This window comes from Heterodontus francisci, chromosome 4 (genome assembly GCF_036365525.1).
Source record: "Heterodontus francisci isolate sHetFra1 chromosome 4, sHetFra1.hap1, whole genome shotgun sequence".
NCBI lineage: Eukaryota > Metazoa > Chordata > Chondrichthyes > Heterodontiformes > Heterodontidae > Heterodontus > Heterodontus francisci.
Genome location: NC_090374.1, coordinates 3,081,053 through 3,108,460, shown reverse-complemented (window position 1 = coordinate 3,108,460; position 27,408 = coordinate 3,081,053). Strand labels below are relative to the sequence as shown.

The 27,408-nt window shown below is 43.0% G+C and overlaps 1 protein-coding gene across 2 annotated transcripts in view; it reads right to left on the bottom strand.

Moving 5' to 3' along the window:
* The window catches only part of skp2 (S-phase kinase-associated protein 2, E3 ubiquitin protein ligase), a 101,244-nt gene that overhangs the window by 20,041 nt on the left and 53,795 nt on the right, over positions 1–27,408 (bottom strand). For both annotated transcript variants that reach the window (XM_068029075.1, XM_068029076.1), the window contains exon 4: positions 3,649–3,792. In XM_068029075.1, coding sequence (XP_067885176.1) covers positions 3,649–3,792 — 144 coding nt within the window. The remainder of the gene's footprint in view (positions 1–3,648; positions 3,793–27,408) is intronic.

Sequence of the window (27,408 nt, the reverse complement as noted above, 5' to 3'; positions counted from 1 at the left end):
TTTTATGTGGCACCTTATCGAATGCATTTTGGAAATCCAAATATACTACATCTACTGGTTCCCCTTTATCCACCCTGCTTGTGACATCCTCAAAGAATTCTAATAAATTTGGTAAACATTATTTCCCACTCCCCTGTAGCCCACTGGCGGAAAGATCGAGAGCCAGAATACACTGATTTAAGGTGATGGCCATAACAACAAAAGGCAACATGAGGAAAGACTTTGGATCTGCAATGCATTGTCTGAGTGATGTGGAGACAGATTCAATCTTGGCTTTCAAAAGAGAACTGGATAATTATCTGAAGAGAAAAAATTTGCAGGGAAAAGGCGGGAAAGGTGACTTGCTCTTGCAGAGAGCCAGCAATGGACATGATGGGCCGAATAGTTACAGCACAGAGGGAAACCATTCGATGATTCTACAAAGACCTAAAGCTTTCCTAAAGTGTGGTGCTCAGAACAGCTTACAGTAACTCCAGGAATGGTCTAACCAGGGTGTTATACAGCTGAAGCATAGGCATGATGGGCCGAATGGCTTCCTTCTGTGCCGCTAAGACTCTGTGTATTCTTCAATACATAAAGGCCAGCATTCCATTAGGCTTTTTAATTGTTTTCTGTACCTGTTCATGACATTTTAATGATCTGTGTACCTGGATCCTAAGTCTCTTTGGACCTCCACGATTTCCAGCTTTTCGCCATTTGGAAAGTTACCTGTTCTATTCTTTTCAGCTCCAAAGTGGATAACTTCATATTTGCCGCCACTGAAATCCATTTGCCACAGTTTTGCCCATTCACTTAATCTATCAATAGCTCGATAATTTTCTGCTTCCATCTACACTGCTTACAAAGCCGCTTAATTGTGTGTAATCAGCAAATTTGGATATGTGACTTTCTATTAGAGTCATAGAGTTATACAGCATAGAAACAGGCCCTTCGGCCCACCGCGTCCATGCCGACCATAATGCCTATCTATACTAATCCCACCTGCCTGCATTAATTCCATATCCCTCTATGCCTTGCTCATTCAAGTACCTGTCCAGGTGCCTCTTAAATGTTGCTACTGTTCCTGCCTCCACCACCACCTCAGGCAGCTCATTCCAGATACCCACTATTCTTTGTGTGAAAAATTTACCCCTTTGATCCCCTTTAAACCTCCTCCCTCTCACCTTAAATCTATGCCCTCTAGTTTTAGTCACCCCTACCATGGGAAACAGACTCTAGCTATCTACCCTATCTATGCCTCTCATAATTTTATATACCTCTATCATGTCCCCTCTCAGCCTCCTTCGCTCCAGGGAAAACAGACCCAGCCTATCCAATCTCTCTTTATAACTCAAGCCCTCCAAACCAGGCAACATCCTTGTACCCTCTCTAGCTTAATCACATCTTTCCTGTAGTGCGGTGACCAGAACTGCACACAGTACTCCAAATGCGGCCTAACCAACGTTATGTACAACTGTAACATGACGGCCCAACTCTTGTACTCAGTGCCTCGGCCAATGAAGGCAAGCATGCCATACGCCTTCTTCACCACCTTGTCTACCTGTGTTGCCACTTTCAGGGAACTATGTACTCGCACCCCAAGGTCTCTCTGCTCAACAACACTCCCCAGGGCCCTGCCATTCACTGTATATGTCCTGCCCTGGTTTAACTTCCCAAAATGCATCACTTCACACTTGTCTGCGTTAAATTCCATTTGCCAATCCCTTGTCCACTTTCCCAGTTGATCTGTATCCTGTTGTAACCTTAGACAACCTTCTACACTCTCTACTATACCACCAATATTCCATCGTCTAAGTCATTAATGAATGCAGTCAGTAGTTGAGACCCCAAGACAGATCCTTGCAGGCCATCACTAGTTACATCCTGACAATTCAAGAACCTGCTCATTATTCCTACTCTCTGCCTCCTTCCACTCAGCCAATTTCCTAACCAGGTCAATAATTTGCCTTCATTCCATGAACTAAGACTGGCAGATCGTATCAAACAACATGTCCCTTCTGCTGTTTGGAACGGGCAAGATAGGGCCGTACCCAACCAGCCCTTGCTTGCAAAACTCAAAACACAGTGTTCAACATTAGATGTGATTCTGCGATTAGACAACATTTGCTAAATAATCCTCAGTTTGCTAAGAATTACACTGACAAGCAATTTAAGGTTGTCAGTCGGGCTCGCAGTGTGGTGCATTTACGCGTACTGGAAGCTACATATATTAATACACATGGCCCTGTTCTTTACAGACAGAAAGAATATGTACAAACGTTGCGCCTGTTTCAGCTGAACAAAATAAGTGACAGCCATTCGCTGGTTCATTCCTCAGGGCAACGCCTTGACCAATCAGAATCAAGCTGTCTGGTTTAAAGTTCAAACAAAGCTTGGCAGTTAACTGTCAGTCACCGTAAACTGGAGCATTCTCCATGGCAACGCCTCTACCAGAGTTCACTTGCCAATCAGCACACTCTTCTCGTGCAGTATAAGTTGTTGTTTTCCCTTACATTGGTTATTCTTGTGGATTGTCCTGATGAGTGCAAGATGAAAAGCTTCAACAACATGTCTATTTTCAGCAATACTCAAGTTCTGTACTACTAAACGACTATGTTGTTTATGTTAATTTTGGTGAGCCCCTGTCCCTGATTCAATATTAATTTCTTTGGGATGTCTGGCATGCTGACCTCTTTCTCTACTGTAAATACTGACAATGTAATTTTTCCTGCCCATTTACTTCCTCTCTCCTCACTATCCCAGGCCCCAAACACTCCTTTCAGGTGAAGCAGCGATTTACTTGTACTTCTTTCAATGTAGTATACTGTATTCACTGCTCACAACGTGGTCTCCTCTACATTGGGGAGACCAAGCGCAGACTAGGTGACCGCTTTGCGGAACACCTCCGCTCAGTCCGCAAGCAGGACCCTGAGCTTCCAGTTGCTTGCCATTTCAACACTCCCCCCTGCTCTCATGCTCACATCTCTGTCCTGGGATTGCTGCAGTGTTCCAGTGAACATCAACGCAAGCTCGAGGAACAGCATCTCATTTACCGATTAGGCATACTAGAGCCTGCCGGACTGAACATTGAGTTCAATAACTTCAGAGCATGACAGCCCCCCATTTTACTTTCATTTTTAGTTGTTTTTACTTTTTTTATATTTTTTACAACCTTTTTTTTGAATTTAATTCATTTCATCTTAGTTTGTTCAGTTTGCTTACCCACTGTTTTTTTTTCATGTTTGCACTTGCTGCTGTTCAATATTCAGTGTATTAACACCTATTCTGTACTAATGCTTTGTCTTTCAACACACCATTAACATATTGCTTGCCTTTGCTCCATGACCTTTTGGTCAGCTATGTGGCCTGGTCCAATCTACACCTTCTCCTTTGTTATCTCTTGCCCCACCCCCACCTCACTTGCTTATAACCTGTGACATTTTTAATATTTGTCAGTTCCGAAGAAGGGTCACTGACCCAAAACGTTAACTCTGCTTCTCTTTTCACAGACGCTGCCAAACCTGCTGAGTGGTTCCAGCATTTCTTGTTTTTATTTCAGATTTCCAGCATCCGCAGTATTTTGCTTTTAATTCTTCAACATGTCTGCCATTTCCTCATTTTCATTGACAATATCACTGTTATCAGTTTTCAGGGGGCCACGTTGCTTACCTGTCATTCTTGAACATGGGGTCTCCCAGGAAGGAGCAAGGACTCTTGAAGACTACGACTCCAGCACCCAGGACCTGGCTCACAGTCCCAATGGGCAGGCTCCCCTTGCTCAGATTCACACTGTACCACAGTGACTTGTCAAACCTGCACAAGGTTAGACAGCAGAATCAAACAGCAGGCAGAGCAGAATCAGACTGTAAACAGCGGTAATTCATTCCCAGGTATCTGTTGTTCTATTGTTACGACCAAGGCAGGAGAAATGCACTGTTAATTCAGTTCCACTTCTCCACGGGTCACAGCATATTCTCCCACCTACCGAGGAATAACCAATTAGACACTCTATCTGTCCCCCAGAATAAAGCACACCAACCAGGTTTCTTTAAACAACATTATTTATTAGAAAAATATAAGTCTTAACCACTAATGAAATAAATCTATATATATGAAAAGCTCCTTATTTCCACACGCACATACATCCAAAAAAAATGTTGAATCAGGAAAAAAGTTTTGTTTCACAGATGTTCCTTAGGAATAGAAGGAATAATAAAATAAATCAGTTTGTCACGTTCTGGTAGGAAATTCTGGGTGAGGTGTCCCAGAGTTGAATAGTCGATGCCACTTGAAGTCTCTCCAGGCAAAGTTGATGAACAGTCTGTGATGGGTAGGAGTTCAAGGCAATTCGGCTATGGAAGGCAGCACATAGGGGTGCAGAAACAGGTCTGCTTAGGACTCACAGCAGCAGTATAGCAGTAGAAGCTTTCTTCAGGTTTCAGGATTTCCCAAAACACAGGAAACAACAGGAACCACACTGGATGCAGGAATTCGTCAGAGACAGGAGGCAACAGGATTTCAGAAGGCTTTTGACAAAGTCCCACATAAGAGATTAGCGTGTAAAATTAAAGCACATGGGATTGGGGAAGCGTATTGCGATGGATAGAAAATTGGTTGGCGGACAGGAAACAAAGAGTAGGAATAAACGGGTCTTTTTCCAAATGGCAGGAAGTGACAAATGGGGTACCACAGGGATCGGTGCTAGGACCCCAGCTATTCACAATATATATTAATGATTTAGATGAGGGAACTAAATGTAGCATCTCCAAATTTGCAGATGACATAAAACTGGGTGGGAGGGTGAGTTGTGAGGAGGATGCAGAGAGGCTTCAGGATGATTTGGACAAGTTGAGTGAGTGGGCTAATGCATGGCAGATGCAGTATAATGTGGATAAATGTGAGGTTATCCACTTTGGTAGCAAAAACAGGAAGGCAGATTATTATCTGAACAGCTATAAACTGAGAGAGGGGAATATGCAGTGAGACCTGGGTGCTCTCGTACACCAGTCGTTGCAGGTGCAACAGGCGGTAAAAAAGGCTTTCACAGTGAAAGGATTCGAGTACAGGAGCAGGGATGTCTTGCTGCAATTATACAGGGTCTTGGTGAGGCCACATCTGGAATATTATGTGCAGTTTTGGTCTCCTTATCTGAAGAAGGATGTTCTTGCTATAGAGGGAGTGCAGAGAAGCTTTACCAGACTGATTCCTGGGATGGCGGGACTGACGTATGAAGAGAGATTGAGTCGGTTAGGATTATATTCGTTGGAGTTCAGAAGAGTGAGGGGGGATCTCATAGAAACCTATAAAATTCTAACAGGATTTGACAGGGTAGATGCAGGAAGGATGTTCCCGATGGTGGGGGAGTCCAGAACCAGGGGTCATAGTCTAAGGATACGGGGTAAACCTTTCAGGACTGAGATGAGGAGAAATTTCTTCACCCAGAGAGTGGTGAGCCTGTGGAATTCGCTACCACAGAAAGCAGTTGAGGCCAAAACATTGTACATTTTCAAGAAGGAGTTCAATATAGCTCTTGGGGCGAAAGGGATCAAAGAATATGGGGGGCAAGCGTGAACAGGTTACTGAGTTGGATGATCAACCATGATCATAATGAATGGCGGAGCAGGCTCGAAGGGCCGAATGGCCTACTCCTGCTCCTATTTTCTATGTTTCTATGAACCACATTGGATGCAGGAATTCTTCAGAGACAGGAGGCAATGGCAATCTGCCACCTTTCAAATACAGGATTTCTTTTCAAGAGATGCAAGTTTCCTTTCCAGCAAGGGGTCTTTTTCTGGGTCTTCCACTTTGATCTCCAGGCAGGTCAGAAACTGAATTGCAAATGTCTTTGTCCAACTCACTGGTTTTTAAAAGGGTCCAAAAATGAAAGTAAACCTTCCTGAGATGATCACATGACCACAGTGTCTCCCCTGTTGTTCAAAGTGTTGCTTTGAGGAGGTCAAATCCCTGGCTAGCTTCCCTGAAACTGTTTGCTTTTCCCATTCTTGTAAACAAAGTCAACATCCAAAAACTTCAGCTATTTGCAGGTGTCCATGTCCACTGAAAATCCATTTTTCAGTTTTTTGTGAAACACACCGAGTTCTAAGATTTCAGTACAAAAATAAAACCTCTTGTAACACCTTCGCCCTTGGTGAAATGAAACGCCATTCTTGAACACGTTACATTACAATATAAAAAAAAACAGAAGTTGTAAACATTTTAAACATATTTTCGCATTCATGCCCCTCATTCACTCTACTGGCAGTTAACACAATCTTGCTTTGTACCATTGTTACTCATGTAACTCAACAAAGTTAAATTCATGACAAAGCTTCTGCGATAACATTGTTTTTTTCCCCGAAATGTGTACAATCCTCAAGTGATAAGGCTGTAACAATAAATGCCATCAGAATGTTCTGCCATTTTGGGTTTAAATTTTTCCACAAAGTTTATTCCCATCAGCTGATTGCAACCTTTAAACATAGTCTCCCAGTTGTTTCATGTGTTCCTTCCAAGTGTCCCTATCGACCAGCACCTCAGCAAGGTAAACTGCACAGTTAGGAACACTGGCCACGACTTGGTTCACTAGTCTCTGAAAAGTTTCTGGGTGATTTTTTTTTAGCCCGAATGGCATCACTCAGCACTGGTAAGGACCATCAGCTGTGACAAAACCTGATATTTCTTTCGCTCGAGGTGTTAAAGGAACTTGCCAGTATCCCTTTAATGAATCTATTTTGGTAAAAAACATGGCACTGTCCACTGTGTCAATACTGTCCTCCAAGTGAGAAATTAGGTAAGACTCTGCCTTCGTTACTGCATTGACTTTTCTGTAGTCTATGCAAAGTCAGGTTGACCCATCAGGTTTAGGCACTAATACTATTGGTGAACTGCAGCTGCTTTGACTAGGTTCAATTAAGTTGTTTTCCAGCATGTATTGGATTTCTGCTTTTACTTGGGCCTGTTTGTCTGGACTTAAGCAGTAAGGATGCTGTTTTATAGGAACGGATTCCCCTACATCTGCATCATGTCTGGCGAAGGTTGTACATTCTGGCTTATCCCTACAGACCCTTTTAAATGCTGTGAGTAGCCTTCTTAGGCCTTCTCGTTGTTCAGCATCTAAGTACGAAAGTATGTTGTCCAATTTTCCTCGCCATTCTGTATTAGCTAACCAGATAGTAGGAGTTTCATTTGAGAATTGTCTAGACCTCCTTCTGCCTCATCCTCACTATCTCTTTCATTCTTCACTGTCCCAATTACCTGACATACCTGTACTGGCTTATCCTCCTCCCTGTGATAATATTGCTTTAACATATTGATATGACACAGCCAATTCTTTTTCTGGCAAGCAGGGGTGTCAATCAAGTAATTTACCTTACCCACTTTTGACCAGTTTATACAGACCACTGAACCATGCTTTTAATAGTTCACTCTGTAAAGGTAATAATAATAATCCTTCATCCCCTGGTTGAAAAGTTCAGGTTTCTCCCCAGCAAAAGAATCTGGGTTGCTCCTGTATCCCCAAGTATAACGATAGGTTTACCTGCCTCACTTGAGGGATATGGAGTTACTTTTAATTTTAATAAGAATTCCCTATAACTTTCAGGTATCTTATTCTCAACTCCTGCACTCACTTTGGTTTTTGTGTCTGGTTTTACAGCTGCTATTAAAGCTACAGCCTGGTCATAGAATTATACAGCACAGAAACAGGCCCTTCGGCCCATGGTCTGCTGTACTCTGTCAGAACCCCTTTCTCTGCATTTGCTTTGTGTACCCCAACCAGTCCCATGGGTTTACCTTGCAATTTCCAGCATTCTGAACGAAGATGTCCCACCTTGTGGAAATGATAACACTTTAGCTTGTGGAGCTCACTTCCACCCTCAGCACCTTCCTTTCTGGCCCAAGAAGGGGATCCTGGGGCATTCCCAGCTGTTCCTTCTTATCCCCGGCTACCTGCCTTCCTTTCACTCTCCCACTTTCTATCCTTCTTGGGTTTGTGGGGGGTGACGGACAAAAGGTTTATTCACAAGCTCAAAATCATCAGCGATTTCCGCTGCTTGTCTGATTTTTAAAACTTTCTAGTTCTCTACACGAGTTCTCACTACTGGAGGGATTGAATTTAATCTCTTCCAGGAAAATCAGTTCTCTAAGGTTCTCACATATGGCTTCCATCTTTACTGCCCATATCCAACGATCAAGATTAATTTGCTTTGCCCTCTCAAATTCTACATAAGTCTGCCCAGCCAATCTTCGGAGGTTCTGAAATTTCTGTCGGTAAGCTTCAGGGACTAACTCAGACACAGCGAGAATAGCTTTTTTTGCCTTCTCAATCTGCAGAAGCCTCTTCAGGAAGCGTGGCATAAACTTCATGAGCTCTGCCCATCATCCAGCTTTGCACAAGCAGTGTCCAGCTTTCCTATGGCCATTTCATTTGTTTAGCTATCTTTTCAAAAGAAATTAAAAATGCTTCGACATCCCTTTCCTCAAAGTTAGGGAGGGCATGTATAAATTTAAACAGCTTTTCGCTGGGTCCTGGGCTAGATTCAGATTCCTCCTGACCAGAATTTGCCCTGTAGTCCAGACCACAATTCGTCTTCGTTCCATCTCTCTCAATTTGAATTCCCTTGCTTCTTTTTCACTTTCTCTCTGAAATGCTCTCTTTTTCAAATTTATCCTTTTTATTGTCAATTCTTTCTCAGCCTCAAGTTTTATCAATTCTATTGCCTTTTCTTTTTCCTGTTGAAGCCTAAGATGTTCCATTTCTTGTTCCTGCTCAAGTTTTTTCAGTTGTAATTGACATTTTTGCCAATTCAACTGCATTACCCTCTGATTTACAGTCTTCCTCTTCTCAGGTTTGACAGGTAGATTGGCCATCATAAATTGCCCCTAGTATAGGTAGGTGGTAGGAGAATTGAGGGAAGGTGGGGATGTGGTAGGGAATATGGGATTAATGTAGGATTAGTATAAATGGGTGGTTGATGGTTGGCATTGACTTGGTGGGCCGAAGGGCCTGTTTCAGTGCTGTATCTCTAAATAAATAAATAAAATAATTTTAAATGTTGGGCTATTAGGTCAATTATCTCTGCTTTTTTTAGCACCTGATTTCAATTCTAACCCCAATTATGCTGGGAAATCTTTTAGTTTAAGTTTGGTTAAAGTTTTCAAGTCACTGTGGGACACATTCGCCTTTCCCAGAAAAGCTGCAGCAACTGCTAATGCCATTCCGGTGGTGTAGACTATACCCTATTACACAAGAAACCTGGTTTTTTTATTTTTCTCTTTCAATCCTTTACTCCCCTCATAACTTTAATTATTAGCATCGGATTTAATCCCAGACAAGCCCCCAATCAATGTTACGACCAAGGCAGGAGAAACGCACTGTTAATTCAGTCCCACTTCTCCACAGGTCACAGCATTTCAGTAAATTCTCCCACCTATCGAAGAATAGCCAATTAGATACTACCTGTCCCCCAGAATAAAGCACACCAACAGGTTTCTTTAAACAACAAAGTATTTATTTTAAAAAAAAAATAAGTCTTAACCACTAATGAGATAAATCTATATATATGAAAGCTCCTTATTTCCCTAGTCCTCAAGCAAACACACAAACATTCAAAAAAAAAACAGTTAACCAGGAAGAAAAGTTTTGGTTTACAGCTGATTCTTAGGAATGGAAGGAATAATAAAAATAAATCAGTTTGTCACGCCCTGGTAGGAAATTCTTTGGTTGGGTGAGGTGTCCCAGAGTTGAATCGTTATATGCCACTCGAAGTCTCTCCAGGCAATGTTGATGAACAGTCTGTGATGGGTAGGTGTTCAAGGCAATTTGGCTACAGCAGACGTCACAAGTCTTTTGAAAGGGGTGTAGCAACAGGTCTGCTTAGGACTCACAGCAGCAGTATAGCAGGAGAAGCTTTCTTCAAGTTCCAGGATTTCCCAAAACACAGGAGGCAACAGGAACCACACTGGATGCAGGAATTCGTCAGAGACAGGAGGCAACAGGAACCACACTGGATGCAGGAATTGGTCAGACAGGAGGCAACAGGAATCGGCCACCTTTCAAATACAGGTTTCCTTTGCAGCGAAGGGTCTTTCCTGGGTCTTCCACTTTGATCTCCAGGCAGGTCAGAAACCGAATTTCAAATGCCCGCTCTTTGTCCAACTCACCAGTTTTTAAAACAGTCCAAAAATGAAAATAAACGTTCCTGAGATGATCACGTGACCAGACACAGTGTTTCCCCTGTCATTCAAAGTGTTGCGCTGACAAGGTCAAAAACCCCCTTGGCAAGCTTCCCTGAAACTGCTTGCTTTTCCTATCTTGTAAACAAAGACAAGGTCCAAAAATTTCAGCAATTTGCAGGTGTCCATGACCATGGAGAATCCTTTTTCAGTTTTCTTTAAAAACACACCGAATTCTAAAAATAAAACCACTTGTAACGCTACATATAAACCACCCTGAACACTCGATTAGATTCCAGTCTGTAACTCACTCCCGGATATCTGTTATTCTATATATAAACCACCCCGAACCCCTCGATTAGATTCCAGTCTGTAACTCACTCTCGGGTATCTGTTATTCTATATATAAACCACCCCGAACCTCGATTAGATTCCAGTCTGTAACTCACTCCAGGATATCTGTTATTCTATATATAAACCACACCGAACCCCTCGATTAGATTCCAGTCTGTAACTCACTCCCGGGTATCTGTTATTCTATATATAAACCACCCACACCCCTCGATTAGATTCCAGTCTGTAACTCACTCCCGGATATCTGTTATTCTATATATAAACCCCCCGAACCCCTCGATTAGATTCCAGTCTGTAACTCACTCCCGGGTATCTGTTATTCTATATATAAACCCCCCGAACCCCTCGATTAGATTCCAGTCTGTAACTCACTCCCGGGTATCTGTTATTCTATATATAAACCACCCCGAACCTCAATTAGATTCCAGTCTGTAACTCACTCCCGGATATCTGTTATTCTATATATAAACCACCCCGAACCCCTCGATTAGATTCCAGTCTGTAACTCACTCCCCGATATCTGTTATTCTATATATAAACCACCCCGAACCTCGATTAGATTCCAGTCTGTAACTCACTCCAGGATATCTGTTATTCTATATATAAACCACCCCGAACCTCGATTAGATTCCAGTCTGTAACTCACTCCAGGATATCTGTTATTCTATATATAAACCACCCCGAACCCCTCGATTAGATTCCAGTCTGTAACTCACTCCCGGGTATCTGTTATTCTATATATAAACCCCCCGAACCCCTCGATTAGATTCCAGTCTGTAACTCACTCCCGGGTATCTGTTATTCTATATATAAACCCCCCGAACCCCTCGATTAGATTCCAGTCTGTAACTCACTCCCGGATATCTGTTATTCTATATATAAACCACCCCGAACCTCGATTAGATTCCAGTCTGTAACTCACTCCCGGGTATCTGTTATTCTATATATAAACCCCCCGAACCCCTCGATTAGATTCCAGTCTGTAACTCACTCCCGGGTATCTGTTATTCTATATATAAACACCCCGAACCTCGATTAGATTCCAGTCTGTAACTCACTCCCCGATATCTGTTATTCTATATATAAACCACCCCGAACCTCGATTAGATTCCAGTCTGTAACTCACTCCAGGATATCTGTTATTCTATATATAAACCACACCGAACCCCTCGATTAGATTCCAGTATGTAACTCACTCCAGGATATCTGTTATTCTATATATAAACACCCCGAACCTCGATTATATTCCAGTCTGTAACTCACTCCCGGATATCTGTTATTCTATATACAAACCACCCCGAACCCCTCGATTAGATTCCAGTCTGTAACTCACTCCAGGATATCTGTTATTATATATATAAACCACACCGAACCCCTCGATTAGATTCCAGTATGTAACTCACTCCAGGATATCTGTTATTCTATATATAAACCACCCCGAACCCCTCGATTAGATTCCAGTATGTAACTCACTCCAGGATATCTGTTATTCTATATATAAACCGCCCCGAACCCCTCGATTAGATTCCAGTCTGTAACTCACTCCAGGATATCTGTTATTCTATATATAAACCACCCAAACCCCTCAATTAGATTCCAGTCTGTAACTCACTCCCGGGTATCTGTTATTCCATATAAACCACCCGAACCCCTCGATTAGATTCCAGTCTGTAACTCACTCCCGGGTATCTGTTATTCTATATATAAACATCCCGAACCCCTCGATTAGATTCCAGTCTGTAACTCACTCCCGGGTATCTGTTATTCTATATATAAACCACCCGAACCTCGATTAGATTCCAGTCTGTAACTCACTCCCGGATATCTGTCATTCTATATATAAACCACCCCGAACCTCGATTAGATTCCAGTCTGTAACTCACTCCCGGGTATCTGTTATTCTATATATAAACCACCCGAACCTCGATTAGATTCCAGTCTGTAACTCACTCCAAGATATCTGTTATTCTACATATAAACCACCCTGAACCCCTCGATTAGATTCCAGTCTGTAACTCACTCCCGGGTATCTGTTATTCTATATATAAACCGCCCCGAACCCCTCGATTAGATTCCAGTCTGTAACTCACTCCCGGGTATCTGTTATTCTATATATAAACCGCCCCGAACCCCTCGATTAGATTCCAGTCTGTAACTCACTCCCGGGTATCTATTATTCTATATATAAACCACCCCGAACCTCGATTAGATTCCAGTCTGTAACTCACTCCCGGGTATCTATTATTCTACATATAAACCACCCCGAACCTCGATTAGATTCCAGTCTGTAACTCACTCCCGGGTATCTGTTACTCTATATATAAACCCCCCAAACCCCTCGATTAGATTCCAGTCTGTAACTCACTCCCGGGTATCTGTTATTCTATATATAAACCCCCCGAACCCCGTGATTAGATTCCAGTCTGTAACTCACTCCCAGGTATCTGTTATTCTATATATAAACCCCCCGAACCTCGATTAGATTCCAGTCTGTAACTCACTCCCGGATATCTGTTATTCTATATATAAACCCCCGAACCTCGATTAGATTCCAGTCTGTCACTCACTCCAGGATATCTGTTATTCTATATATAAACCACACCGAACCTCGATTAGATTCCAGTCTGTAACTCACTCCCGGATATCTGTTATTCTATATATAAACCCCCCGAACCCCTCGATTAGATTCCAGTCTGTAACTCACTCCCGGGTATCTGTTACTCTATATATAAACCCCCCAAACCCCTCGATTAGATTCCAGTCTGTAACTCACTCCCAGGTATCTGTTATTCTATATATAAACCACACCGAACCTCGATTAGATTCCAGTCTGTAACTCACTCCCGGGTATCTGTTATTCTATATATAAAACCCCCGAACCCCTCGATTAGATTCCAGTCTGTAATTCACTCCCGGGTATCTGTTATTCTATATATAAACCACCCTGAACCTCGATTCGATTCCAGTCTGTAACTCACTCCCGGGTATCTGTTATTCTATATATAAACCCCCCGAACCCCGCGATTAGATTCCAGTCTGTAACTCACTCCCAGGTATCTGTTATTCTATATATAAACCCCCCGAACCTCGATTAGATTCCAGTCTGTAACTCACTCCCGGGTATCTGTTATTCTATATATAAACCCCCCGAACCCCTCGATTAGATTCCAGTCTGTAACTCACTCCAGGATATCTGTTATTCTATATATAAACCACACCGAACCCCTCGATTAGATTCCAGTCTGTAACTCACTCCCGGATATCTGTTATTCTATATATAAACCCCCCGAACCCCTCGATTAGATTCCAGTCTGTCACTCACTCCAGGATATCTGTTATTCTATATATAAACCACACCGAACCCCTCGATTAGATTCCAGTCTGTAACTCACTCCCGGATATCTGTTATTCTACATATAAACCCCCCGAACCCCTCGATTAGATTCCAGTCTGTAACTCACTCCCGGGTATCTGTTATTCTATATATAAACCACCCCGAACCTCGAGTAGATTCCAGTCTGTAACTCACTCCCGGGTATCTGTTATTCTATATATAAACCACCCCGAACCTCGATTAGATTCCAGTCTGTAACTCACTCCAGGATATCTGTTATTCTATATATAAACCACACCGAACCCCTCGATTAGATTCCAGTCTGTAACTCACTCCCGGGTATCTGTTATTCTATATATAAACCACCCACACCCCTCGATTAGATTCCAGTCTGTAACTCACTCCCGGGTATCTGTTATTCTATATATAAACCCCCCGAACCCCTCGATTAGATTCCAGTCTGTAACTCACTCTCGGGTATCTGTTATTCTATATATAAACCCCCCGAACCCCTCGATTAGATTCCAGTCTGTAACTCACTCCCGGGTATCTGTTATTCTATATATAAACCACCCCGAACCTCAATTAGATTCCAGTCTGTAACTCACTCCCGGATATCTGTTATTCTATATATAAACCACCCCGAACCCCTCGATTAGATTCCAGTCTGTAACTCACTCCCCGATATCTGTTATTCTATATATAAACCACCCCGAACCTCGATTAGATTCCAGTCTGTAACTCACTCCCGGATATCTGTTATTCTATATATAAACCACCCCGAACCCCTCGATTAGATTCCAGTCTGTAACTCACTCCAGGATATCTGTTATTCTATATATAAACCACACCGAACCCCTCGATTAGATTCCAGTCTGTAACTCACTCCAGGATATCTGTTATTCTATATATAAACCACACCGAACCCCTCGATTAGATTCCAGTATGTAACTCACTCCCGGATATCTGTTATTCTATATATAAACCACCCCGAACCCCTCGATTAGATTCCAGTCTGTAACTCACTCCCGGGTATCTGTTATTCTATATATAAAACACACGAACCCCTCGATTAGATTCCAGTCTGTAATTCACTCCAGGATATCTGTTATTCTATATATAAACCACCCCGAACCCCTTGATTAGATTCCAGTCTGTAACTCACTCCAGGATATCTGTTATTCTATATATAAACCGCCCCGAACCCCTCGATTAGATTCCAGTCTGTAACTCACTCCAGGATATCTGTTATTCTATATATAAACCACCCCGAACCCCTCGATTAGATTCCAGTCTGTAACTCACTCCCGGGTATCTGTTATTCTACATATAAACCCCCCGAACCCCTCGATTAGATTCCAGTCTGTAACTCACTCCCGGGTATCTGTTATTCTATATATAAACCCCCCGAACCTCGATTAGATTCCAGTCTGTAACTCACTCCCGGGTATCTGTTATTCTATATATAAAATACCCCGAACCCCTCGATTAGATTCCAGTCTGTAACTCACTCCCGGGTATCTGTTATTCTATATATAAACCACCCCGAACCTCGATTAGATTCCAGTCTGTAACTCACTCCCGGGTATCTGTTATTCTATATATAAACCACCCCGAACCTCGATTAGATTCCAGTCTGTAACTCACTCCCGGGTATCTGTTATTCAATATATAAACCACACCGAACCCCTCGATTAGATTCCAGTCTGTAACTCACTCCCGGATATCTGTTATTCTATATATAAACCACCCACACCCCTCGATTAGATTCCAGTCTGTAACTCACTCCCGGCTATCTGTTATTCTATATATAAACCCCCCGAACCCCTCGATTAGATTCCAGTCTGTAACTCACTCCCGGATATCTGTTATTCTATATATAAACCACCCACACCCCTCGATTAGATTCCAGTCTGTAACTCACTCCCGGGTATCTGTTATTCTATATATAAACCCCCCGAACCCCTCGATTAGATTCCAGTCTGTAACTCACTCCCGGGTATCTGTTATTCTATATATAAACCCCCCGAACCCCTCGATTAGATTCCAGTCTGTAACTCACTCCCGGGTATCTGTTATTCTATATATAAACCACCCCGAACCTCAATTAGATTCCAGTCTGTAACTCACTCCCGGATATCTGTTATTCTACATATAAACCGCCCCGTACCCCTCGATTAGATTCCAGTCTGTAACTCACTCCCGGGCATCTGTTATTCTATATATAAACACCCCGAACCTCGATTAGATTCCAGTCTGTAACTCACTCCCCGATATCTGTTATTCTATATATAAACCACCCCGAACCTCGATTAGATTCCAGTCTGTAACTCACTCCAGGATATCTGTTATTCTATATATAAACCACACCGAACCCCTCGATTAGATTCCAGTATGTAACTCACTCCAGGATATCTGTTATTCTATATATAAACACCCCGAACCTCGATTATATTCCAGTCTGTAACTCACTCCCGGATATCTGTTATTCTATATACAAACCAACCCGAACCCCTCGATTAGATTCCAGTCTGTAACTCACTCCAGGATATCTGTTATTCTATATATAAACCACCCCGAACCCCTCGATTAGATTCCAGTATGTAACTCACTCCAGGATATCTGTTATTCTATATATAAACCACCCCGAACCCCTCGATTAGATTCCAGTATGTAACTCACTCCAGGATATCTGTTATTCTATATATAAACCCCCCGAAAGCCTCGATTAGATTCCAGTATGTAACTCACTCCAGGATATCTGTTATTCTATATATAAACCACCCCGAACCCCTCGATTAGATTCCAGTATGTAACTCACTCCAGGATATCTGTTATTCTATATATAAACCACACCGAACCCCTCGATTAGATTCCAGTATGTAACTCACTCCAGGATATCTGTTATTCTATATATAAACCACCCCGAACCCCTCGATTAGATTCCAGTATGTAACTCACTCCAGGATATCTGTTATTCTATATATAAACCGCCCCGAACCCCTCGATTAGGTTCCAGTCTGTAACTCACTCCAGGATATCTGTTATTCTATATATAAACCACCCAAACCCCTCGATTAGATTCCAGTCTGTAACTCACTCCCGGGTATCTGTTATTCTATATATAAACCACCCAAACCCCTCGATTAGATTCCAGTCTGTAACTCACTCCCGGGTATCTGTTATTCTATATATAAACATCCCGAACCCCTCGATTAGATTCCAGTCTGTAACTCACTCCCGGGTATCTGTTATTCTATATATAAACCACCCGAACCTCGATTAGATTCCAGTCTGTAACTCACTCCCGGATATCTGTTATTCTATATATAAACCACCCGAACCTCGATTAGATTCCAGTCTGTAACTCACTCCAAGATATCTGTTATTCTACATATAAACCACCCCGAACCCCTCGATTAGATTCCAGTCTGTAACTCACTCCCGGGTATCTGTTATTCTATATATAAACCGCCCCGAACCCCTCGATTAGATTCCAGTCTGTAACTCACTCCCGGGTATCTGTTATTCTATATATAAACCACCCGAACCTCGATTAGATTCCAGTCTGTAACTCACTCCCGGGTATCTGTTATTCTATATATAAACCACCCGAACCTCGATTAGATTCCAGTCTGTAACTCACTCCAAGATATCTGTTATTCTATATCTTAACCAGCCCGAACCTCGACTAGATTCCAGTCTGTAACTCACTCACGGGTATCTGATATTCTATATATAAACCCCCCGAACCCCTCGATTAGATTCCAGTCTGTAACTCACTCCCGGGTATCTGTTATTCTATATATAAACCACCCCGAACCTCGATTAGATTCCAGTCTGTAACTCACTCCCGGGTATCTGTTATTCTATATATAAACCACCCCGAACCCCTCGATTAGATTCCAGTCTGTAACTCACTCCAGGATACCTGTTATTCTATATATAAACCCCCCGAACCTCGATTAGATTCCAGTCTGTAACTCACTCCCGGGTATCTGTTATTCTATATATAAACCCCCCGAACCCCTCGATTAGATTCCAGTCTGTAACTCACTCCCGGATATCTGTTATTCTATATATAAACACCCCGAACCCCTCGATTAGATTCCAGTCTGTAACTCACTCCCGGGTATCTGTTATTCTCTATCTAAAACCCCCCGAACCCCTCGATTAGATTCCAGTCTGTAACTCACTCCCGGGTATCTGTTATTCTCTATATAAACCCCCCAAACCCCTCGATTAGATTCCAGTCTGTAACTCACTCCCGGGTATCTGTTACTCTCTATATAAACCCCCCGAACCTCTCGATTAGATTCCAGTCTGTAACTCACTCCCGGGTATCTGTTACTCTATATATAAACACCCCGAACCCCTCGATTAGATTCCAGCCTGTAACTCGCTCCCAGGTATCTGTTATTCTATATATAAACCACCCCGAACCCCTCGATTAGATTCCAGTCTGTAACTCACTCCTGGGCATCTGTTATTCTATATATAAACCACCCCGAACCCCTCGATTAGATTCCAGTCTGTAACTCACTCCCGGGTATCTGTTATTCTATATGTAAACACCCCGAACCCCTCGATTAGATTCCAGTCTGTAACTCACTCCCGGGTATCTGTTATTCTATATATAAACCACCCCGAACCCCTCGATTAGATTCCAGTCTGTAACTCGCTCCCAGGTATCTGTTATTCTATATATAAACCACCCCGAACCTCGATTAGATTCCAGTCTGTAACTCACTCCTGTGTATCTGTTATTCTATATATAAACCCCCCCCGAACCCCTCGATTAGATTCCAGTCTGTAACTCACTCCCGGGTATCTGTTCTTCTATATATAAACCACCCGAACCCCGCGATTCGATTCCAGTCTGTAACTCACTCCCGGGTATCTGTTATTCTATATATAAACCACCCCGAACCTCGATTAGATTCCAGTCTGTAACTCACTCCCGGGTATCTGTTATTCTATATATAAACACCCCGAACCCCTCGATTAGATTCCAGTCTGTAACTCACTCCCGGGTATCTGTTAAACTATATATAAACCCTCCGAACCCCTCGATTAGATTCCAGTCTGTAACTCACTCCCGGGTATCTGTTATTCTATATATAAACCACCCCGAACCTCGATTAGATTCCAGTCTGTAACTCACTCCCGGGTATCTGTTATTCTATATATAAACCACCCCGAACCCCTCGATTAGATTCCAGTCTGTAACTCACTCCAGGATATCTGTTATTCTATATATAAACCCCCCAAACCCCTCGATTAGATTCCAGTCTGTAACTCACTCCCGGGTATCTGTTATTCTATATATAAACACCCCGAAACCCTCGATTAGATTCCAGTCTGTAACTCACTCCCGGGTATCTGTTATTCTCTATATAAACCACCCCGAACCCCTCGATTAGATTCCAGTCTGTAACTCACTCCCGGGTATCTGTTATTCCATATATAAACCACCCCGAACCTCGATTAGATTCCAGTCTGTAACTCACTCCCGGGTATCTGTTATTCTATATATAAACCACCCGAACCCCTCGATTAGATTCCAGTCTGTAACTCACTCCCGGGTATCTGTTATTCTATATATAAACCACCCCGAACCCCTCGATTAGATTCCAGTCTGTAACTCACTCCCGGGTATCAGTTATTCTATATAGAAACCCCCCGAACCCCTCGATTAGATTCCAGTCTGTAACTCACTCCCGGGTATCTGTTATTCTATATATAAACCACCCCGAACCCCTCGATTAGATTCCAGTCTGTAACTCACTCCTGGGCATCTGTTATTCTATATATAAACCACCCCGAACCCCTCGATTAGATTCCAGTCTGTAACTCACTCCCGGGTATCTGTTATTCTATATGTAAACACCCCGAACCCCTCGATTAGATTCCAGTCTGTAACTCACTCCCGGGTATCTGTTATTCTATATATAAACCACCCCGAACCCCTCGATTAGATTCCAGTCTGTAACTCGCTCCCAGGTATCTGTTATTCTATATATAAACCACCCCGAACCTCGATTAGATTCCAGTCTGTAACTCACTCCTGTGTATCTGTTATTCTATATATAAACCCCCCCCGAACCCCTCGATTAGATTCCAGTCTGTAACTCACTCCCGGGTATCTGTTCTTCTATATATAAACCACCCGAACCCCGCGATTCGATTCCAGTCTGTAACTCACTCCCGGGTATCTGTTATTCTATATATAAACCACCCCGAACCTCGATTAGATTCCAGTCTGTAACTCACTCCCGGGTATCTGTTATTCTATATATAAACACCCCGAACCCCTCGATTAGATTCCAGTCTGTAACTCACTCCCGGGTATCTGTTAAACTATATATAAACCCTCCGAACCCTTCGATTAGATTCCAGTCTGTAACTCACTCCCGGGTATCTGTTATTCTATATATAAACCACCCCGAACCTCGATTAGATTCCAGTCTGTAACTCACTCCCGGGTATCTGTTATTCTATATATAAACCACCCCGAACCCCTCGATTAGATTCCAGTCTGTAACTCACTCCAGGATATCTGTTATTCTATATATAAACCCCCCAAACCCCTCGATTAGATTCCAGTCTGTAACTCACTCCCGGGTATCTGTTATTCTATATATAAACACCCCGAAACCCTCGATTAGATTCCAGTCTGTAACTCACTCCCGGGTATCTGTTATTCTCTATATAAACCACCCCGAACCCCTCGATTAGATTCCAGTCTGTAACTCACTCCCGGGTATCTGTTATTCCATATATAAACCACCCCGAACCTCGATTAGATTCCAGTCTGTAACTCACTCCCGGGTATCTGTTATTCTATATATAAACCACCCGAACCCCTCGATTAGATTCCAGTCTGTAACTCACTCCCGGGTATCTGTTATTCTATATATAAACCACCCCGAACCCCTCGATTAGATTCCAGTCTGTAACTCACTCCCGGGTATCTGTTATTCTATATAGAAACCCCCCGAACCCCTCGATTAGATTCCAGTCTGTAACTCACTCCCGGGTATCTGTTATTCTATATATAAACCACCCCGAACCCCTCGATTAGATTCCAGTCTGTAACTCACTCCCGGGTATCTGTTATTCTATATATAAACCACCCCGAACCTCGATTAGATTCCAGTCTGTAACTCACTCCCGGGTATCTGTTACTCTATATATAAACCCCCCCGAACCCCTCAATTAGATTCCAGTCTGTAACTCACTCCCGGGTATCTGTTATTCTATATATAAACCACCCCGAACCTCGACTAGATTCCAGTCTGTAACTCACTCACGGGTATCTGTTATTCTATATATAAACCCCCCGAACCCCTCGATTAGATTCCAGTCTGTAACTCACTCCCGGGTATCTGTTATTCTATATATAAACCACCCCGAACCTCGATTAGATTCCAGTCTGTAACTCACTCACGGGTATCTGTTATTCTATATATAAACCCCCCGAACCCCTCGATTAGATTCCAGTCTGTAACTCACTCACGGGTATCTGTTATTCTATATATAAACCCCCCGAACCCCTCGATTAGATTCCAGTCTGTAACTCACTCCCGGGTATCTGTTATTCTATATATAAACCACCCCGAACCCCTCGATTAGATTCCAGTCTGTAACTCACTCCAGGATACCTGTTATTCTATATATAAACCCCCCGAACCTCGATTAGATTCCAGTCTGTAACTCACTCCCGGGTATCTGTTATTCTATATATAAACCCCCCGAACCCCTCGATTAGATTCCAGTCTGTAACTCACTCCCGGGTATCTGTTCTTCTATATATAAACCACCCCGAACCCCTCGATTAGATTCCAGTCTGTAACTCACTCCCGGCTATCTGTTACTCTATATATAAACCCCCCGAACCCCTCGATTAGATTCCAGTCTGTAACTCACTCCCGGGTATCTGTTATTCTATATATAAACCCCCCGAACCCCTCGATTAGATTCCAGTCTGTAACTCACTCCCGGGTATCTGTTATTCTATATATTAACCACCCCGAACCTCGATTAGATTCCAGTCTGTAACTCACTCCCGGGTATCTGTTATTCTATATATAAACCACCCCGAACCCCTCGATTAGATTGCAGTCTGTAACTCACTCCCGGGTATCTGTTATTCTATATATAAACCCCCCGAACCCCTCGATTAGATTCCAGTCTGTAACTCACTCCCGGGTATCTGTTATTCTCTATATAAACCCCCCGAACCTCTCGATTAGATTCCAGTCTGTAACTCACTCCCGGGTATCTGTTACTCTATATATAAATCCCCCGAACCCCTCGATTAGATTCCAGTCTGTAACTCGCTCCCAGGTATCTGTTATTCTATATATAAACCACCCCGAACCTCGATTAGATTCCAGTCTGTAACTCACTCCTGTGTATCTGTTATTCTATATATAAACCCCCCCCCGAACCCCTCGATTAGATTCCAGTCTGTAACTCACTCCCGGGTATCTGTTATTCTAGATATAAACCACCCCGAACCTCGATTAGATTCCAGTCTGTAACTCACTGCTGTGTATCTGTTATTCTATATATAAACCCCCCCCGAACCCCTCGATTAGATTCCAGTCTGTAACTCACTCCCGGGTATCTGTTATTCTATATATAAACCCCCCCCGAACCCCTCGATTAGATTCCAGTCTGTAACTCACTCCCGGGTATCTGTTCTTCTATATATAAACCACCCAAAACCCTTGATTAGATTCCAGTCTGTAACTCACTCCCGGATATCTGTTATTCTATATATAAACCCCCCGAACCTCGATTAGATTCCAGTCTGTAACTCACTCCCGGGCATCTGTTATTCTATATATAAACCACCCCGAACCCCTCGATTAGATTCCAGTCTGTAACTCACTCCCGGGTATCTGTTATTCTATATATAAACCACCCCGAAGCCCTCGATTAGATTCCAGTCTGTAACTCACTCCCGGGTATCTGTTATTCTATATATAAACCCCCCCCGAACCCCTCGATTAGATTCCAGTCTGTAACTCACTCCCGGATATCTGTTATTCTATATATAAACCCCCCGAACCTCGATTAGATTCCAGTCTGTAACTCACTCCCGGGTATCTGTTATTCTATATATAAACCACCCCTTACCCCTCGATTAGATTCCAGTCTGTAACTCACTCCCGGGTATCTGTTATTCTATATATAAACCACCCCGAAGCCCTCGATTAGATTCCAGTCTGTAACTCACTCCCGGGTATCTGTTATTCTATATATAAACCCCCCCCGAACCCCTCGATTAGATTCCAGTCTGTAACTCACTCATGGGCATCTGTTATTCTATATATAAACCACCCCGAACCCCTCGATTAGATTCCAGTCTGTAACTCACTCCCGGGTATCTGTTATTCTATATATAAACCACCCCGAACCCCTCGATTAGATTCCAGTCTGTAACTCACTCCCGGGTATCTGTTATTCTATATATAAACACCCCGAACCCCTCGATTAGATTCCAGTCTGTAACTCACTCCCGGGTATCTGTTATTCTATATATAAACCACCCCGAACCCCTCGATTAGATTCCAGTCTGTAACTCGCTCCCAGGTATCTGTTATTCTATATATAAACACCCCGAACCCCTCGATTAGATTCCAGTCTGTAACTCACTCCCGGGTATCTGTTATTCTCTATCTAAAACCCCCCGAACCCCTCGATTAGATTCCAGTCTGTAACTCACTCCCGGGTATCTGTTATTCTCTATATAAACCCCCCAAACCCCTCGATTAGATTCCAGTCTGTAACTCACTCCCGGGTATCTGTTACTCTCTATATAAACCCCCCGAACCTCTCGATTAGATTCCAGTCTGTAACTCACTCCCGGGTATCTGTTACTCTATATATAAACACCCCGAACCCCTCGATTAGATTCCAGCCTGTAACTCGCTCCCAGGTATCTGTTATTCTATATATAAACCACCCCGAACCCCTCGATTAGATTCCAGTCTGTAACTCACTCCTGGGCATCTGTTATTCTATATATAAACCACCCCGAACCCCTCGATTAGATTCCAGTCTGTAACTCACTCCCGGGTATCTGTTATTCTATATGTAAACACCCCGAACCCCTCGATTAGATTCCAGTCTGTAACTCACTCCCGGGTATCTGTTATTCTATATATAAACCACCCCGAACCCCTCGATTAGATTCCAGTCTGTAACTCGCTCCCAGGTATCTGTTATTCTATATATAAACCACCCCGAACCTCGATTAGATTCCAGTCTGTAACTCACTCCTGTGTATCTGTTATTCTATATATAAACCCCCCCCGAACCCCTCGATTAGATTCCAGTCTGTAACTCACTCCCGGGTATCTGTTCTTCTATATATAAACCACCCGAACCCCGCGATTCGATTCCAGTCTGTAACTCACTCCCGGGTATCTGTTATTCTATATATAAACACCCCGAACCCCTCGATTAGATTCCAGTCTGTAACTCACTCCCGGGTATCTGTTAAACTATATATAAACCCTCCGAACCCCTCGATTAGATTCCAGTCTGTAACTCACTCCCGGGTATCTGTTATTCTATATATAAACCACCCCGAACCTCGATTAGATTCCAGTCTGTAACTCACTCCCGGGTATCTGTTATTCTATATATAAACCACCCCGAACCCCTCGATTAGATTCCAGTCTGTAACTCACTCCAGGATATCTGTTATTCTATATATAAACCCCCCAAACCCCTCGATTAGATTCCAGTCTGTAACTCACTCCCGGGTATCTGTTATTCTATATATAAACACCCCGAAACCCTCGATTAGATTCCAGTCTGTAACTCACTCCCGGGTATCTGTTATTCTCTATATAAACCACCCCGAACCCCTCGATTAGATTCCAGTCTGTAACTCACTCCCGGGTATCTGTTATTCCATATATAAACCACCCCGAACCTCGATTAGATTCCAGTCTGTAACTCACTCCCGGGTATCTGTTATTCTATATATAAACCACCCGAACCCCTCGATTAGATTCCAGTCTGTAACTCACTCCCGGGTATCTGTTATTCTATATATAAACCACCCCGAACCCCTCGATTAGATTCCAGTCTGTAACTCACTCCCGGGTATCTGTTATTCTATATAGAAACCCCCCGAACCCCTCGATTAGATTCCAGTCTGTAACTCACTCCCGGGTATCTGTTATTCTATATATAAACCACCCCGAACCCCTCGATTAGATTCCAGTCTGTAACTCACTCCTGGGCATCTGTTATTCTATATATAAACCACCCCGAACCCCTCGATTAGATTCCAGTCTGTAACTCACTCCCGGGTATCTGTTATTCTATATGTAAACACCCCGAACCCCTCGATTAGATTCCAGTCTGTAACTCACTCCCGGGTATCTGTTATTCTATATATAAACCACCCCGAACCCCTCGATTAGATTCCAGTCTGTAACTCGCTCCCAGGTATCTGTTATTCTATATATAAACCACCCCGAACCTCGATTAGATTCCAGTCTGTAACTCACTCCTGTGTATCTGTTATTCTATATATAAACCCCCCCCGAACCCCTCGATTAGATTCCAGTCTGTAACTCACTCCCGGGTATCTGTTCTTCTATATATAAACCACCCGAACCCCGCGATTCGATTCCAGTCTGTAACTCACTCCCGGGTATCTGTTATTCTATATATAAACCACCCCGAACCTCGATTAGATTCCAGTCTGTAACTCACTCCCGGGTATCTGTTATTCTATATATAAACACCCCGAACCCCTCGATTAGATTCCAGTCTGTAACTCACTCCCGGGTATCTGTTAAACTATATATAAACCCTCCGAACCCCTCGATTAGATTCCAGTCTGTAACTCACTCCCGGGTATCTGTTATTCTATATATAAACCACCCCGAACCTCGATTAGATTCCAGTCTGTAACTCACTCCCGGGTATCTGTTATTCTATATATAAACCACCCCGAACCCCTCGATTAGATTCCAGTCTGTAACTCACTCCAGGATATCTGTTATTCTATATATAAACCCCCCAAACCCCTCGATTAGATTCCAGTCTGTAACTCACTCCCGGGTATCTGTTATTCTATATATAAACACCCCGAAACCCTCGATTAGATTCCAGTCTGTAACTCACTCCCGGGTATCTGTTATTCTCTATATAAACCACCCCGAACCCCTCGATTAGATTCCAGTCTGTAACTCACTCCCGGGTATCTGTTATTCCATATATAAACCACCCCGAACCTCGATTAGATTCCAGTCTGTAACTCACTCCCGGGTATCTGTTATTCTATATATAAACCACCCGAACCCCTCGATTAGATTCCAGTCTGTAACTCACTCCCGGGTATCTGTTATTCTATATATAAACCACCCCGAACCCCTCGATTAGATTCCAGTCTGTAACTCACTCCCGGGTATCTGTTATTCTATATAGAAACCCCCCGAACCCCTCGATTAGATTCCAGTCTGTAACTCACTCCCGGGTATCTGTTATTCTATATATAAACCACCCCGAACCCCTCGATTAGATTCCAGTCTGTAACTCACTCCCGGGTATCTGTTATTCTATATATAAACCACCCCGAACCTCGATTAGATTCCAGTCTGTAACTCACTCCCGGGTATCTGTTACTCTATATATAAACCCCCCCGAACCCCTCAATTAGATTCCAGTCTGTAACTCACTCCCGGGTATCTGTTATTCTATATATAAACCACCCCGAACCTCGACTAGATTCCAGTCTGTAACTCACTCACGGGTATCTGTTATTCTATATATAAACCCCCCGAACCCCTCGATTAGATTCCAGTCTGTAACTCACTCCCGGGTATCTGTTATTCTATATATAAACCACCCCGAACCTCGATTAGATTCCAGTCTGTAACTCACTCACGGGTATCTGTTATTCTATATATAAACCCCCCGAACCCCTCGATTAGATTCCAGTCTGTAACTCACTCACGGGTATCTGTTATTCTATATATAAACCCCCCGAACCCCTCGATTAGATTCCAGTCTGTAACTCACTCCCGGGTATCTGTTATTCTATATATAAACCACCCCGAACCCCTCGATTAGATTCCAGTCTGTAACTCACTCCAGGATACCTGTTATTCTATATATAAACCCCCCGAACCTCGATTAGATTCCAGTCTGTAACTCACTCCCGGGTATCTGTTATTCTATATATAAACCCCCCGAACCCCTCGATTAGATTCCAGTCTGTAACTCACTCCCGGGTATCTGTTCTTCTATATATAAACCACCCCGAACCCCTCGATTAGATTCCAGTCTGTAACTCACTCCCGGCTATCTGTTACTCTATATATAAACCCCCCGAACCCCTCGATTAGATTCCAGTCTGTAACTCACTCCCGGGTATCTGTTATTCTATATATAAACCCCCCGAACCCCTCGATTAGATTCCAGTCTGTAACTCACTCCCGGGTATCTGTTATTCTATATATTAACCACCCCGAACCTCGATTAGATTCCAGTCTGTAACTCACTCCCGGGTATCTGTTATTCTATATATAAAC